General features: G+C 44.7%; 1 protein-coding gene across 1 annotated transcript in view; it reads right to left on the reverse strand.

Moving 5' to 3' along the window:
* Positions 1-12563, reverse strand: part of LOC121549412 (unconventional myosin-XV-like) — a gene marked incomplete at both ends in the record, with an annotated part of 76369 nt that overhangs the window by 16823 nt on the left and 46983 nt on the right. Inside the window, 5 exon segments of the mRNA XM_045218897.1 lie at positions 4881-4996; positions 8023-8146; positions 8241-8334; positions 9083-9260; positions 9355-9430. Coding sequence (XP_045074832.1) covers positions 4881-4996; positions 8023-8146; positions 8241-8334; positions 9083-9260; positions 9355-9430 — 588 coding nt within the window.

Below are 12563 nucleotides of genomic sequence, written 5' to 3' on the forward strand. Positions count from 1 at the left end.
TACAACAGAGAACATAGAACACCTACAACAGAGAACAGAGAACACCTACAACAGAGAACAGAGAACACCTACAACAGAGAACAGAGAACACCTACAACAGAGAACACCTACAACAGAGAACAGAGAACACCTACAACAGAGAACAGAGAACACCTACAACAGAGAACAGAGAACACCTACAACAGAGAACAGAGAACACCTACAACAGAGAACAGACAACACCTACAACAGAGAACAGAGAACACCTACAACAGAGAACAGAGAACACCTACAACAGAGAACAGAGAACACCTACAACAGAGAACAGAGAACACTACAACAGAGAACACCTACAACAGAGAACAGAGAACACCTACAACAGAGAACAGAGAACACCTACAACAGAGAACATAGAACACCTACAACAGAGAACAGAGAACACCTACAACAGAGAACAGAGAACACCTACAACAGAGAACATAGAACACCTACAACAGAGAACAGAGAACACCTACAACAGAGAACAGAGAACACCTACAACAGAGAACAGAGAACACCTACAACAGAGAACAGAGAACACCTACAACAGAGAACAGAGAACACCTACAACAGAGAACAGAGAACACCTACAACAGAGAACAGAGAACACCTACAACAGAGAACAGAGAACACCTACAACAGAGAACATAGAACACCTACAACAGAGAACAGAGAACACCTACAACAGAGAACATAGAACACCTACAACAGAGAACAGAGAACACCTACAACAGAGAACAGAGAACACCTACAACAGAGAACACCTACAACAGAGAACAGAGAACACCTACAACAGAGAACAGAGAACACCTACAACAGAGAACAGAGAACACCTACAACAGAGAACAGAGAACACCTACAACAGAGAACAGAGAACACCTACAACAGAGAACAGAGAACACCTACAACAGAGAACAGAGAACACCTACAACAGAGAACAGAGAACACCTACAACAGAGAACAGAGAACACCTACAACAGAGAACAGACAACACCTACAACAGAGAACAGAGAACACCTACAACAGAGAACAGAGAACACCTACAACAGAGAACAGAGAACACCTACAACAGAGAACAGAGAACACCTACAACAGAGAACAGAGAACACCTACAACAGAGAACAGAGAACACCTACAACAGAGAACAGACAACACCTACAACAGAGAACAGAGAACACCTACAACAGAGAACAGAGAACACCTACAACAGAGAACAGAGAACACCTACAACAGAGAACAGACAACACCTACAACAGAGAACACCTACAACAGAGAACAGAGAACACCTACAACAGAGAACATAGAACACCTACAACAGAGAACAGAGAACACCTACAACAGAGAACAGAGAACACCTACAACAGAGAACACCTACAGCAGAGAACAGAGAACACCTACAACAGAGAACAGAGAACACCTACAACAGAGAACAGAGAACACCTACAACAGAGAACAGAGAACACCTACAACAGAGAACAGAAACACCTACAACAGAGAACAGAGAACACCTACAACAGAGAACAGAGAACACCTACAACAGAGAACAGAGAACACCTACAACAGAGAACAGAGAACACCTACAACAGAGAACAGAGAACACCTACAACAGAGAACAGAGAACACCTACAACAGAGAACAGAGAACACCTACAACAGAGAACAGAGAACACCTACAACAGAGAACAGACAACACCTACAACAGAGAACAGACAACACCTACAACAGAGAACAGAGAACACCTACAACAGAGAACAGAGAACACCTACAACAGAGAACAGAGAACACCTACAACAGAGAACAGAGAACACCTACAACAGAGAACAGAGAACACCTACAACAGAGAACAGAGAACACCTACAACAGAGAACAGAGAACACCTACAACAGAGAACAGAGAACACCTACAACAGAGAACAGAGAACACCTACAACAGAGAACAGACAACACCTACAACAGAGAACAGAGAACACCTACAACAGAGAACAGAGAACACCTACAACAGAGAACAGAGAACACCTACAACAGAGAACAGAGAACACCTACAACAGAGAACAGAGAACACCTACAACAGAGAACACCTACAACAGAGAACAGAGAACACCTACAACAGAGAACAGACAACACCTACAACAGAGAACAGAGAACACCTACAACAGAGAACAGAGAACACCTACAACAGAGAACAGAGAACACCTACAACAGAGAACAGAGAACACCTACAACAGAGAACATAGAACACCTACAACAGAGAACAGAGAACACCTACAACAGAGAACACCTACAACAGAGAACAGAGAACACCTACAACAGAGAACAGAGAACACCTACAACAGAGAACAGAGAACACCTACAACAGAGAACAGAGAACACCTACAACAGAGAACAGAGAACACCTACAACAGAGAACAGAGAACACCTACAACAGAGAACAGAGAACACCTACAACAGAGAACAGACAACACCTACAACAGAGAACAGAGAACACCTACAACAGAGAACAGAGAACACCTACAACAGAGAACAGAGAACACCTACAACAGAGAACAGACAACACCTACAACAGAGAACAGAGAACACCTACAACAGAGAACAGAGAACACCTACAACAGAGAACAGAGAACACCTACAGTACCACAACATGAACATAGACAATATGAAGACTGAGAATCAAAACTATTGTTCTGTCCTGAGGTCATTGGTTGGACAAACAATTATTTTAATTATTCCTATCTGGCTTGAAGGACCATGACTGATCGATACACCTCCTTCCACGCTACGTTACTGTTAGTGTTACGGTTAGTATGTGTACCTCTTTCCTCAGGTAAATCTTCCACGTTACGTTACTGTTAGTGTTAGTATGTGTACCTCTTTCCTCAGGTAAATCTTCCAGGGTATGTTAGTGTTAGTGTTAGTATGTGTACCTCTTTCCTCAGGTAAATCTTCCAGGGTATGTTAGTGTTAGTGTTAGTATGTGTACCTCTTTCCTCAGGTAAATCTTCCAGGGTATGTTAGTGTTAGTGTTAGTATGTGTACCTCTTTCCTCAGGTAAATCTTCCACGCTACGTTACTGTTAGTGTTAGTATGTGTACCTCTTTCCTCAGGTAAATCTTCCAGGGTATGTTAGTGTTAGTGTTAGTATGTGTACCTCTTTCCTCAGGTAAATCTTCCAGGGTATGTTAGTGTTAGTGTTAGTATGTGTACCTCTTTCCTCAGGTAAATCTTCCACGGTACGTGTTAGTGTTACGTGTTAGTATGTGTACCTCTTTCCTCAGGTAAATCTTCCAGGGTATGTTAGTGTTAGTGTTAGTATGTGTACCTCTTTCCTCAGGTAAATCTTCCAGGGTATGTTAGTGTTAGTGTTAGTATGTGTACCTCTTTCCTCAGGTAAATCTTCCAGGGTATGTTAGTGTTAGTGTTAGTATGTGTACCTCTTTCCTCAGGTAAATCTTCCAGGGTATGTTAGTGTTAGTGTTAGTTTGTGTACCTCTTTCCTCAGGTAAATCTTCCAGGGTATGTTAGTGTTAGTGTTAGTATGTGTACCTCTTTCCTCAGGTAAATCTTCCAGGGTATGTTAGTGTTAGTGTTAGTATGTGTACCTCTTTCCTCAGGTAAATCTTCCAGGGTATGTTAGTGTTAGTGTTAGTATGTGTACCTCTTTCCTCAGGTAAATCTTCCAGGGTATGTTAGTGTTAGTGTTAGTATGTGTACCTCTTTCCTCAGGTAAATCTTCCAGGGTATGTTAGTGTTAGTGTTAGTTTGTGTACCTCTTTCCTCAGGTAAATCTTCCAGGGTATGTTAGTGTTAGTGTTAGTTTGTGTACCTCTTTCCTCAGGTAAATCTTCCAGGGTATGTTAGTGTTAGTGTTAGTATGTGTACCTCTTTCCTCAGGTAAATCTTCCAGGGTATATTAGTGTTAGTTGTGACTTCCTCAGGTAAATCTTCAGGTATATTAGTGTTAGTATGTGTACCTCTTTCCTCAGGTAAATCTTCCAGGGTATGTTAGTGTTAGTGTTAGTATGTGTACCTCTTTCCTCAGGTAAATCTTCCAGGGTATGTTAGTGTTAGTGTTAGTATGTGTACCTCTTTCCTCAGGTAAATCTTCCAGGGTATGTTAGTGTTAGTGTTAGTATGTGTACCTCTTTCCTCAGGTAAATCTTCCACGCTACGTTACTGTTAGTGTTAGTATGTGTACCTCTTTCCTCAGGTAAATCTTCCAGGGTATGTTAGTGTTAGTGTTAGTATGTGTACCTATTTCCTCAGGTAAATCTTCCAGGGTATGTTACTGTTAGTGTTAGTATGTGTACCTCTTTCCTCAGGTAAATCTTCCAGGGTATGTTAGTGTTAGTGTTAGTATGTGTACCTCTTTCCTCAGGTAAATCTTCCAGGGTATATTAGTGTTAGTGCTAGTATGTGTACCTCTTTCCTCAGGTAAATCTTCCAGGGTATGTTAGTGTTAGTGTTAGTATGTGTACCTCTTTCCTCAGGTAAATCTTCCAGGGTATGTTAGTGTTAGTGTTAGTATGTGTACCTCTTTCCTCAGGTAAATCTTCCAGGGTATGTTAGTGTTAGTGTTAGTATGTGTACCTCTTTCCTCAGGTAAATCTTCCAGGGTATGTTAGTGTTAGTGTTAGTATGTGTACCTCTTTCCTCAGGTAAATCTTCCAGGGTATGTTAGTGTTAGTGTTAGTATGTGTACCTCTTTCCTCAGGTAAATCTTCCAGGGTATGTTAGTGTTAGTGTTAGTATGTGTACCTCTTTCCTCAGGTAAATCTTCCAGGGTATGTTAGTGTAAGTGTTAGTATGTGTACCTCTTTCCTCAGGTAAATCTTCCAGGGTATGTTAGTGTTAGTGTTAGTTTGTGTACCTCTTTCCTCAGGTAAATCTTCCAGGGTATGTTAGTGTAAGTGTAGTGTTCTTCACTGCTCCTACAGTGGAGCTGGGTCTGGCTGGTCTCTTCCTCTACAGGCAACTCTCTGGACACTATATATACACACACACCAACGCATAAACACACACACACACACACACACACACACACAGAAGAACACTGATTGGTTTTCATTCAACATTGAAAATTGTCTGGTTCAGTTCAGGACTGGTCCTAGTTCAGTTCTGGTTCTGGTTCAGGTCTAGTTAAGGTCTGGTTTTGGTTCTAGTTAAGTTCTGGTTCTGGTTCTAGTTCCGATTCTGGTTCTAGTTCAGGTCTGGTCCTAGTTCAGGTCTGGTTCTAGTTCAGGTCCGGTTCTAGTTCAGGTCCTAGTTCAGGTATAGTTGTAGTTCAGGTCTGGTTCTAGTTCAGGTGTAGTTGTAGTTCAGGTCTGGTTCTAGTTCAGGTCTGGTTCTAGTTCAGGTCCGGTTCTTGTTCAGTTATGGTTCTAGTTCAGGTCTGGTCCTAGTTCAGGTGTAGTTGTAGTTCAGGTCTGGTTCTAGTTCAGGTGTAGTTCAGGTCTGGTTCTAGTTCAGGTCTGGTCCTAGTTCAGGTGTAGTTGTAGTTCAGGTCTAGTTCTGGTTCAGGTCTGGTTCTAGTTCAGGTCTGGTTCTTGTTCAGTTATGTTTCTAGTTCAGGTCTGGTTCTAGTTCAGGTCTGGTTCTAGTTCAGGTCTGGTCCTAGTTCAGGTCTGGTTCTAGTTCAGGTTTAGTTCAGGGATGGTTCTAGTTCAGGTCTGGTTCTAGTTCAGGTCTGGTTCTAGTTCAGGTCTGGTCCTAGTTCAGGTCTGGTTCTAGTTCAGGTCTGGTTCTAGTTCAGGTCTGGTTCGAGTTCAGGTCTGTCTGGTTCTAGTTTAGGTATGGTTCTAGTTCAGGCCCAGTTATAGTTCAGGTCTGGTTCCAGTTCAGGACTGTCTGGTTCAAGTTTAGGTCTGGTTCGAGTTCAGGTCTGGTTCGAGTTTAGGTTTAGTTACAGTTATAGTTGAGGTCTGTCTTGTTTTAGTTCAGGTCTGGTTCTAGTTCAGGTCTGGTTCTAGTTCAGGTGTAGTTCAGGTCTGGTTCTAGTTCAGGTCTGGTCCTAGTTCAGGTGTAGTTGTAGTTCAGGTCTAGTTCTGGTTCAGGTCTGGTTCTAGTTCAGGTCTGGTTCTTGTTCAGTTATGTTTCTAGTTCAGGTCTGGTTCTAGTTCAGGTCCGGTTCTAGTTCAGGTCCTAGTTCAGGTATAGTTGTAGTTCAGGTCTGGTTCTAGTTCAGGTGTAGTTGTAGTTCAGGTCTGGTTCTAGTTCAGGTCTGGTTCTAGTTCAGGTCCGGTTCTTGTTCAGTTATGGTTCTAGTTCAGGTCTGATCCTAGTTCAGGTGTAGTTGTAGTTCAGGTCTGGTTCTAGTTCAGGTGTAGTTCAGGTCTGGTTCTAGTTCAGGTCTGGTCCTAGTTCAGGTGTAGTTGTAGTTCAGGTCTAGTTCTGGTTCAGGTCTGGTTCTAGTTCAGGTCTAGTTCTTGTTCAGTTATGTTTCTAGTTCGGGTCTGGTTCTAGTTCAGGTGTAGTTCTAGTTCAGGTCTGGTTCTAGTTCAGGTCTGGTTCTAGTTCAGGTGTAGTTCAGGGATGGTTCTAGTTCAGGTCTGGTTCTAGTTCAGGTGTAGTTCTAGTTCAGGTCTGGTTCTAGTTCAGGTCTGGTCCTAGTTCAGGTCTGGTTCTAGTTCAGGTCTGGTTCGAGTTCAGGTCTGTCTGGTTCTAGTTTAGGTATGGTTCTAGTTCAGGCCCAGTTATAGTTCAGGTCTGGTTCCAGTTCAGGACTGTCTGGTTCAAGTTTAGGTCTGGTTCGAGTTCAGGTCTGGTTCGAGTTTAGGTTTAGTTACAGTTATAGTTGAGGTCTGTCTTGTTTTAGTTCAGGTCTGGTTCTAGTTCAGGTCTGATTCTAATTCAGGTTCTAGTTCAGGTCTGGTTCTAGTTCAGGTCGTGTTCAGGTCTGGTTCTAGTTGAAGTCTGGTTCTAGTTCAAGTGTGGTTCAGGTCTGATTCTAATTCAGGTTTTAGTTCAGGTCTGGTTCTAGTTCAGGTCCGGTTCTAGTTCAGGTCCGGTTCTAGTTCAGGTTTGGTTCTAGTTCAGGTCTGGATCTAGTTCAGTTCTGGTTCTGGTCTTAGTTCAGGTCTGGTTCTAGTTCAGGTCTAATTCTGGTTCTAGTTCAGGTCTGGTTCTAGTTCAGGTTTTTCTCGTTCTAGTTCATGTCTAATTCTGGTTCTAGTTCAGGTCTGGTTCTGGTTCTAGTTAAGGTCTGGTCCTAGTTCAGGTCTGGTCCTAGTTCAGGTCTGGTTCTGGTTCTAGTTCAGGTCTGGTCCTAGTTCAGGTCTGGTTCTGGTTCTAGTTCAGGTCTGGTCCTAGTTCAGTTCTGGTTCAGGTTCTAGTTCAGGTCTGGTTCTAGTTCAGGTCTGGTCCTAGTTCAGGTCTGGTTCTAGTTCAGGTCTGGTTCTAGTTCAGGTTCTTCTTGTTCTAGTTCAGGTCTGGTTCTAGTTCAGGTCTGGTTCTAGTTCATGTCTAATTCTGGTTCTAGTTCATGTCTAATTCTGGTTCTAGTTCACGTCTAATTCTGGTTCTAGTTCAGGTCTGGTTCTAGTGCAGGTTTGGTTCTAATTCAGGTCTGGTTCTAGTTCAGGTTTTTCTGGTTCTAGTTCAGGTCTAATTCTGGTTCTAGTGCAGGTCTGGTTCTAATTCAGGTCTGGTTCTAGTTTAGGTCTGGTTCTAGTTCAGGTTTTTCTGGTTCTAGTTCAGGTCTGGTTCTAGTTACATTACATTTACATTTTAGTCATTTAGCAGACGCTCTTATCCAGAGCGACTTACAGTTAATGAGTGCATACATTATTTTTTATTTGTTTTCATACTGTGCCCCCCGTGGGAATCGAACCCACAACCCTGGTGTTGCAAACGCCATGCTCTACCAACTGAGCTACATCCCTGCCGGCCATTCCCTCCCCTACCCTGGACGACGCTGGGCCAGGATCTCTAGCGGCACAGCTAGCACTGCGATGCAGTGCCTTAGACCACTGCGCCACTCGGGAGACTAGTTCAGGGCTGGTTCTAGTTCTGACCTGGTGGGGGGGCGGTGCTGCTGTGGGAGGCGGCTAGGGCAGGTGGGCGGGGTTTGGTTGCATTGGTGACTTTGGATCCACCCTCCTCCCTTGGTTTCCGAGGCGCCGCCGGAGAGAAAGACTTCTGGGAGAGAGAGAGAGAGAGAGAGTGTGTGTGTGTGTACCTGTGAGTGTGTGTGTGTGTGTGTGTGTGTGTGTGTGTGTGTGTGTGTGTGTACCTGTGGTGGGGGGTTGGCCATCTGGTCTTTCAGGATATCCATGGCCTCATCATGAGGGTCTGGCTTCTTCATAAACATCTTCCCCTCCCCCTTCCTACACACACACAACATTCACATTAACATTTACAAGCGATTTCACAAACTTTGGTACCTGTGTATGTATGTGTGAGTTTGTGTGTGTGTGTTAACAATGTGTGTGTTACCTCTATGTGTGTGTTACCTGTGTGTGTGTGTGTGTGTTACCTGTGTGTTTGTGTTACTGGTGTGTGTGTGTTACCTGTGTGTGTGTTACCTGTGTGTGTGTGTGTTACCTGTGTGTGTGTGTTACCTGTGTGTGTGTGTGTTACCTGTGTGTGTGTGTGTGTGTGTGTGTTACCTGTGTGTGTGTGTTACCTCTGTGTGTGTGTGTGTGTTACCTCTGTGTGTTGTGTGTGTGTGTGTGTGTGTTACCTCTGTGTGTGTTACCTAGGGTGTGTTACCTCTGGTGTGTGTGTGTGTGTTACCTCTGTGTTTGTGTTACCTGTGTGTGTGTGTGTGTGTGTTACCTGTGTGTGTGTGTTACCTGTGTGTGTGTGTTACCTCTGTGTGTGTGTACCTGTGTGTGTGTGTTACCTCTGTGTGTGTGTGTTACCTGTGTGTGTGTGTGTTACCTCTGTGTGTGTGTGTGTGTATGTGTGTGTGTTACTCGTGTGTCTGTGTGTGTGTGTGTGTGTTACCTGTGTGTGTGTGTGTGTGTGTATTACCTGTGTGTGTGTGTTACCTGTGTGTGTGTGTTACCTGTGTGTGTGTGTGTGTGTTACCTGTGTGTGTGTGTGTGTGTGTTACCTCTGTGTGTGTGTTACCTCTGTGCAGGCTGGCTGGGTGCAGGGTTAGATGGGTATTGGTACTGTCTGATCATATCCTTGATGTTGTGGGAGGGGTTACAGTGTTCTGTGTTAGACACACTGGGCCGGACCACTCCTTCTAGAGGGGGGGCCTTGGACCGCACCATGTCATCAGGAGGGGCCACCCGTGTCGGACCTGGAAAAATCCACACCATCATCACTAGGACTTTTAATGGACTGGATAGAAAATATCAGATTAACACTAGATGTGGGTGGTTCTGGTTCCCTACTGGGTTTCCTGGGGGAGGGTTGGAGGTGGGCTGGGTTCAGGCTGGCCTGGTAAGGACTCTCTGGAGCTTCTTCAGTCTGGACGGAGACAAAGAGAGGGACAGGGTTGATGTGGTGAGGTGTGATGTGTGATATAAGTACAGGTCAGCAGAATCTGGGACACTAGAAGGTACTGCTCTGTTTCAGCTGTTATGGTCAGTCTAGCTGTATGGAGAAGGTACTGCTCTGTTTCAGCTGTTATGGTCAGTCTAGCTGTATGGAGAAGAAGGTACTGCTCTGTTTCAGCTGTTATGGTCAGTCTAGCTGTATGGAGAAGGTACTGCTCTGTTTCAGCTGTTATGGTCAGTCTAGCTGTATGGAGAAGGTACTGCTCTGTTTCAGCTGTTATGGTCAGTCTAGCTGTATGGAGGAGAAGGTACTGCTCTGTTTCAGCTGTTATGGTCAGTCTAGCTGTATGGAGAAGGTACTGCTCTGTTTCAGCTGTTATGGTCAGTCTAGCTGTATGGAGAAGGTGCTGCTCTGTTTCAGCTGTTATGGTCAGTCTAGCTGTATGGAGGAGAAGGTACTGCTCTGTTTCAGCTGTTATGGTCAGTCTAGCTGTATGGAGAAGAAGGTACTGCTCTGTTTCAGCTGTTATGGTCAGTCTAGCTGTATGGAGGAGAAGGTACTGCTCTGTTTCAGCTGTTATGGTCAGTCTAGCTGTATGGAGGAGAAGGTACTGCTCTGTTTCAGCTGTTATGGTCAGTCTAGCTGTATGGAGGAGAAGGTACTGCGCTGTTTCAGCTGTTATGGTCAGTCTAGCTGTATGGAGGAGAAGGTACTGCTCTGTTTCAGCTGTTATGGTCAGTCTAGCTGTATGGAGAAGGTACTGCTCTGTTTCAGCTGTTATGGTCAGTCTAGCTGTATGGAGAAGAGGGTACTGCTCTGTTTCAGCTGTTATGGTCAGTCTAGCTGTATGGAGGAGAAGGTACTGCTCTGTTTCAGCTGTTATGGTCAGTCTAGCTGTATGGAGAAGAAGGTACTGCTCTGTTTCAGCTGTTATGGTCAGTCTAGCTGTATGGAGAAGGTACTGCTCTGTTTCAGCTGTTATGGTCAGTCTAGCTGTATGGAGGAGAAGGTACTGCTCTGTTTCAGCTGTTATGGTCAGTCTAGCTGTATGGAGGAGAAGGTACTGCTCTGTTTCAGCTGTTATGGTCAGTCTAGCTGTATGGAGAAGAAGGTACTGCTCTGTTTCAGCTGTTATGGTCAGTCTAGCTGTATGGAGAAGAAGGTACTGCTCTGTTTCAGCTGTTATGGTCAGTCTAGCTGTATGGAGAAGGTACTGCTCTGTTTCAGCTGTTATGGTCAGTCTAGCTGTATGGAGAAGGTACTGCTCTGTTTCAGCTGTTATGGTCAGTCTAGCTGTATGGAGAAGAAGGTACTGCTCTGTTTCAGCTGTTATGGTCAGTCTAGCTGTATGGGGAGAAGGTACTGCTCTGTTTCAGCTGTTATGGTCAGTCTAGCTGTATGGAGAAGAAGGTACTGCTCTGTTTCAGCTGTTATGGTCAGTCTAGCTGTATGGAGGAGAAGGTACTGCTCTGTTTCAGCTGTTATGGTCAGTCTAGCTGTATGGAGGAGAAGGTACTGCTCTGTTTCAGCTGTTATGGTCAGTCTAGCTGTATGGAGGAGAAGGTACTGCTCTGTTTCAGCTGTTATGGTCAGTCTAGCTGTATGGAGAGAAGGTACTGCTCTGTTTCAGCTGTTATGGTCAGTCTAGCTGTATGGAGGAGAAGGTACTGCTCTGTTTCAGCTGTTATGGTCAGTCTAGCTGTATGGAGGAGAAGGTACTGCTCTGTTTCAGCTGTTATGGTCAGTCTAGCTGTATGGAGGAGAAGGTACTGCTCTGTTTCAGCTGTTATGGTCAGTCTAGCTGTATGGAGGAGAAGGTACTGCTCTGTTTCAGCTGTTATGGTCAGTCTAGCTGTATGGGGAAGGTACTGCTCTGTTTCAGCTGTTATGGTCAGTCTAGCTGTATGGAGAAGAAGGTACTGCTCTGTTTCAGCTGTTATGGTCAGTCTAGCTGTATGGAGAAGAAGGTACTGCTCTGTTTCAGCTGTTATGGTCAGTCTAGCTGTATGGAGGAGAAGGTACTGCTCTGTTTCAGCTGTTATGGTCAGTCTAGCTGTATGGAGAAGAAGGTACTGCTCTGTTTCAGCTGTTATGGTCAGTCTAGCTGTATGGAGGAGAAGGTACTGCTCTGTTTCAGCTGTTATGGTCAGTCTAGCTGTATGGAGGAGAAGGTACTGCTCTGTTTCAGCTGTTATGGTCAGTCTAGCTGTATGGAGGAGAAGGTACTGCTCTGTTTCAGCTGTTATGGTCAGTCTAGCTGTATGGAGAAGGTACTGCTCTGTTTCAGCTGTTATGGTCAGTCTAGCTGTATGGAGGAGAAGGTACTGCTCTGTTTCAGCTGTTATGGTCAGTCTAGCTGTATGGAGAGAAGGTACTGCTCTGTTTCAGCTGTTATGGTCAGTCTAGCTGTATGGAGGAGAAGGTACTGCTCTGTTTCAGCTGTTATGGTCAGTCTAGCTGTATGGAGGAGAAGGTACTGCTCTGTTTCAGCTGTTATGGTCAGTCTAGCTGTATGGGAGAAGGTACTGCTCTGTTTCAGCTGTTATGGTCAGTCTAGCTGTATGGAGGAGAAGGTACTGCTCTGTTTCAGCTGTTATGGTCAGTCTAGCTGTATGGAGGAGAAGGTACTGCTCTGTTTCAGCTGTTATGGTCAGTCTAGCTGTATGGGGAGAAGGTACTGCTCTGTTTCAGCTGTTATGGTCAGTCTAGCTGTATGGAGGAGAAGGTACTGCTCTGTTTCAGCTGTTATGGTCAGTCTAGCTGTATGGAGGAGAAGGTACTGCTCTGTTTCAGCTGTTATGGTCAGTCTAGCTGTATGGAGGAGAAGGTACTGCTCTGTTTCAGCTGTTATGGTCAGTCTAGCTGTATGGAGGAGAAGGTACTGCTCTGTTTCAGCTGTTATGGTCAGTCTAGCTGTATGGAGAAGGTACTGCTCTGTTTCAGCTGTTATGGTCAGTCTAGCTGTATGGAGGAGAAGGTACTGCTCTGTTTCAGCTGTTATGGTCAGTCTAGCTGTATGGAGAAGAAGGTACTGCTCTGTTTCAGCTGTTATGGTCAGTCTAGCTGTATGGAGGAGAAGGTACTGCTCTGTTTCAGCTGTTAT

This window comes from Coregonus clupeaformis, unplaced genomic scaffold, assembly GCF_020615455.1.
Source record: "Coregonus clupeaformis isolate EN_2021a unplaced genomic scaffold, ASM2061545v1 scaf1888, whole genome shotgun sequence".
NCBI classification, from domain to species: domain Eukaryota; kingdom Metazoa; phylum Chordata; class Actinopteri; order Salmoniformes; family Salmonidae; genus Coregonus; species Coregonus clupeaformis.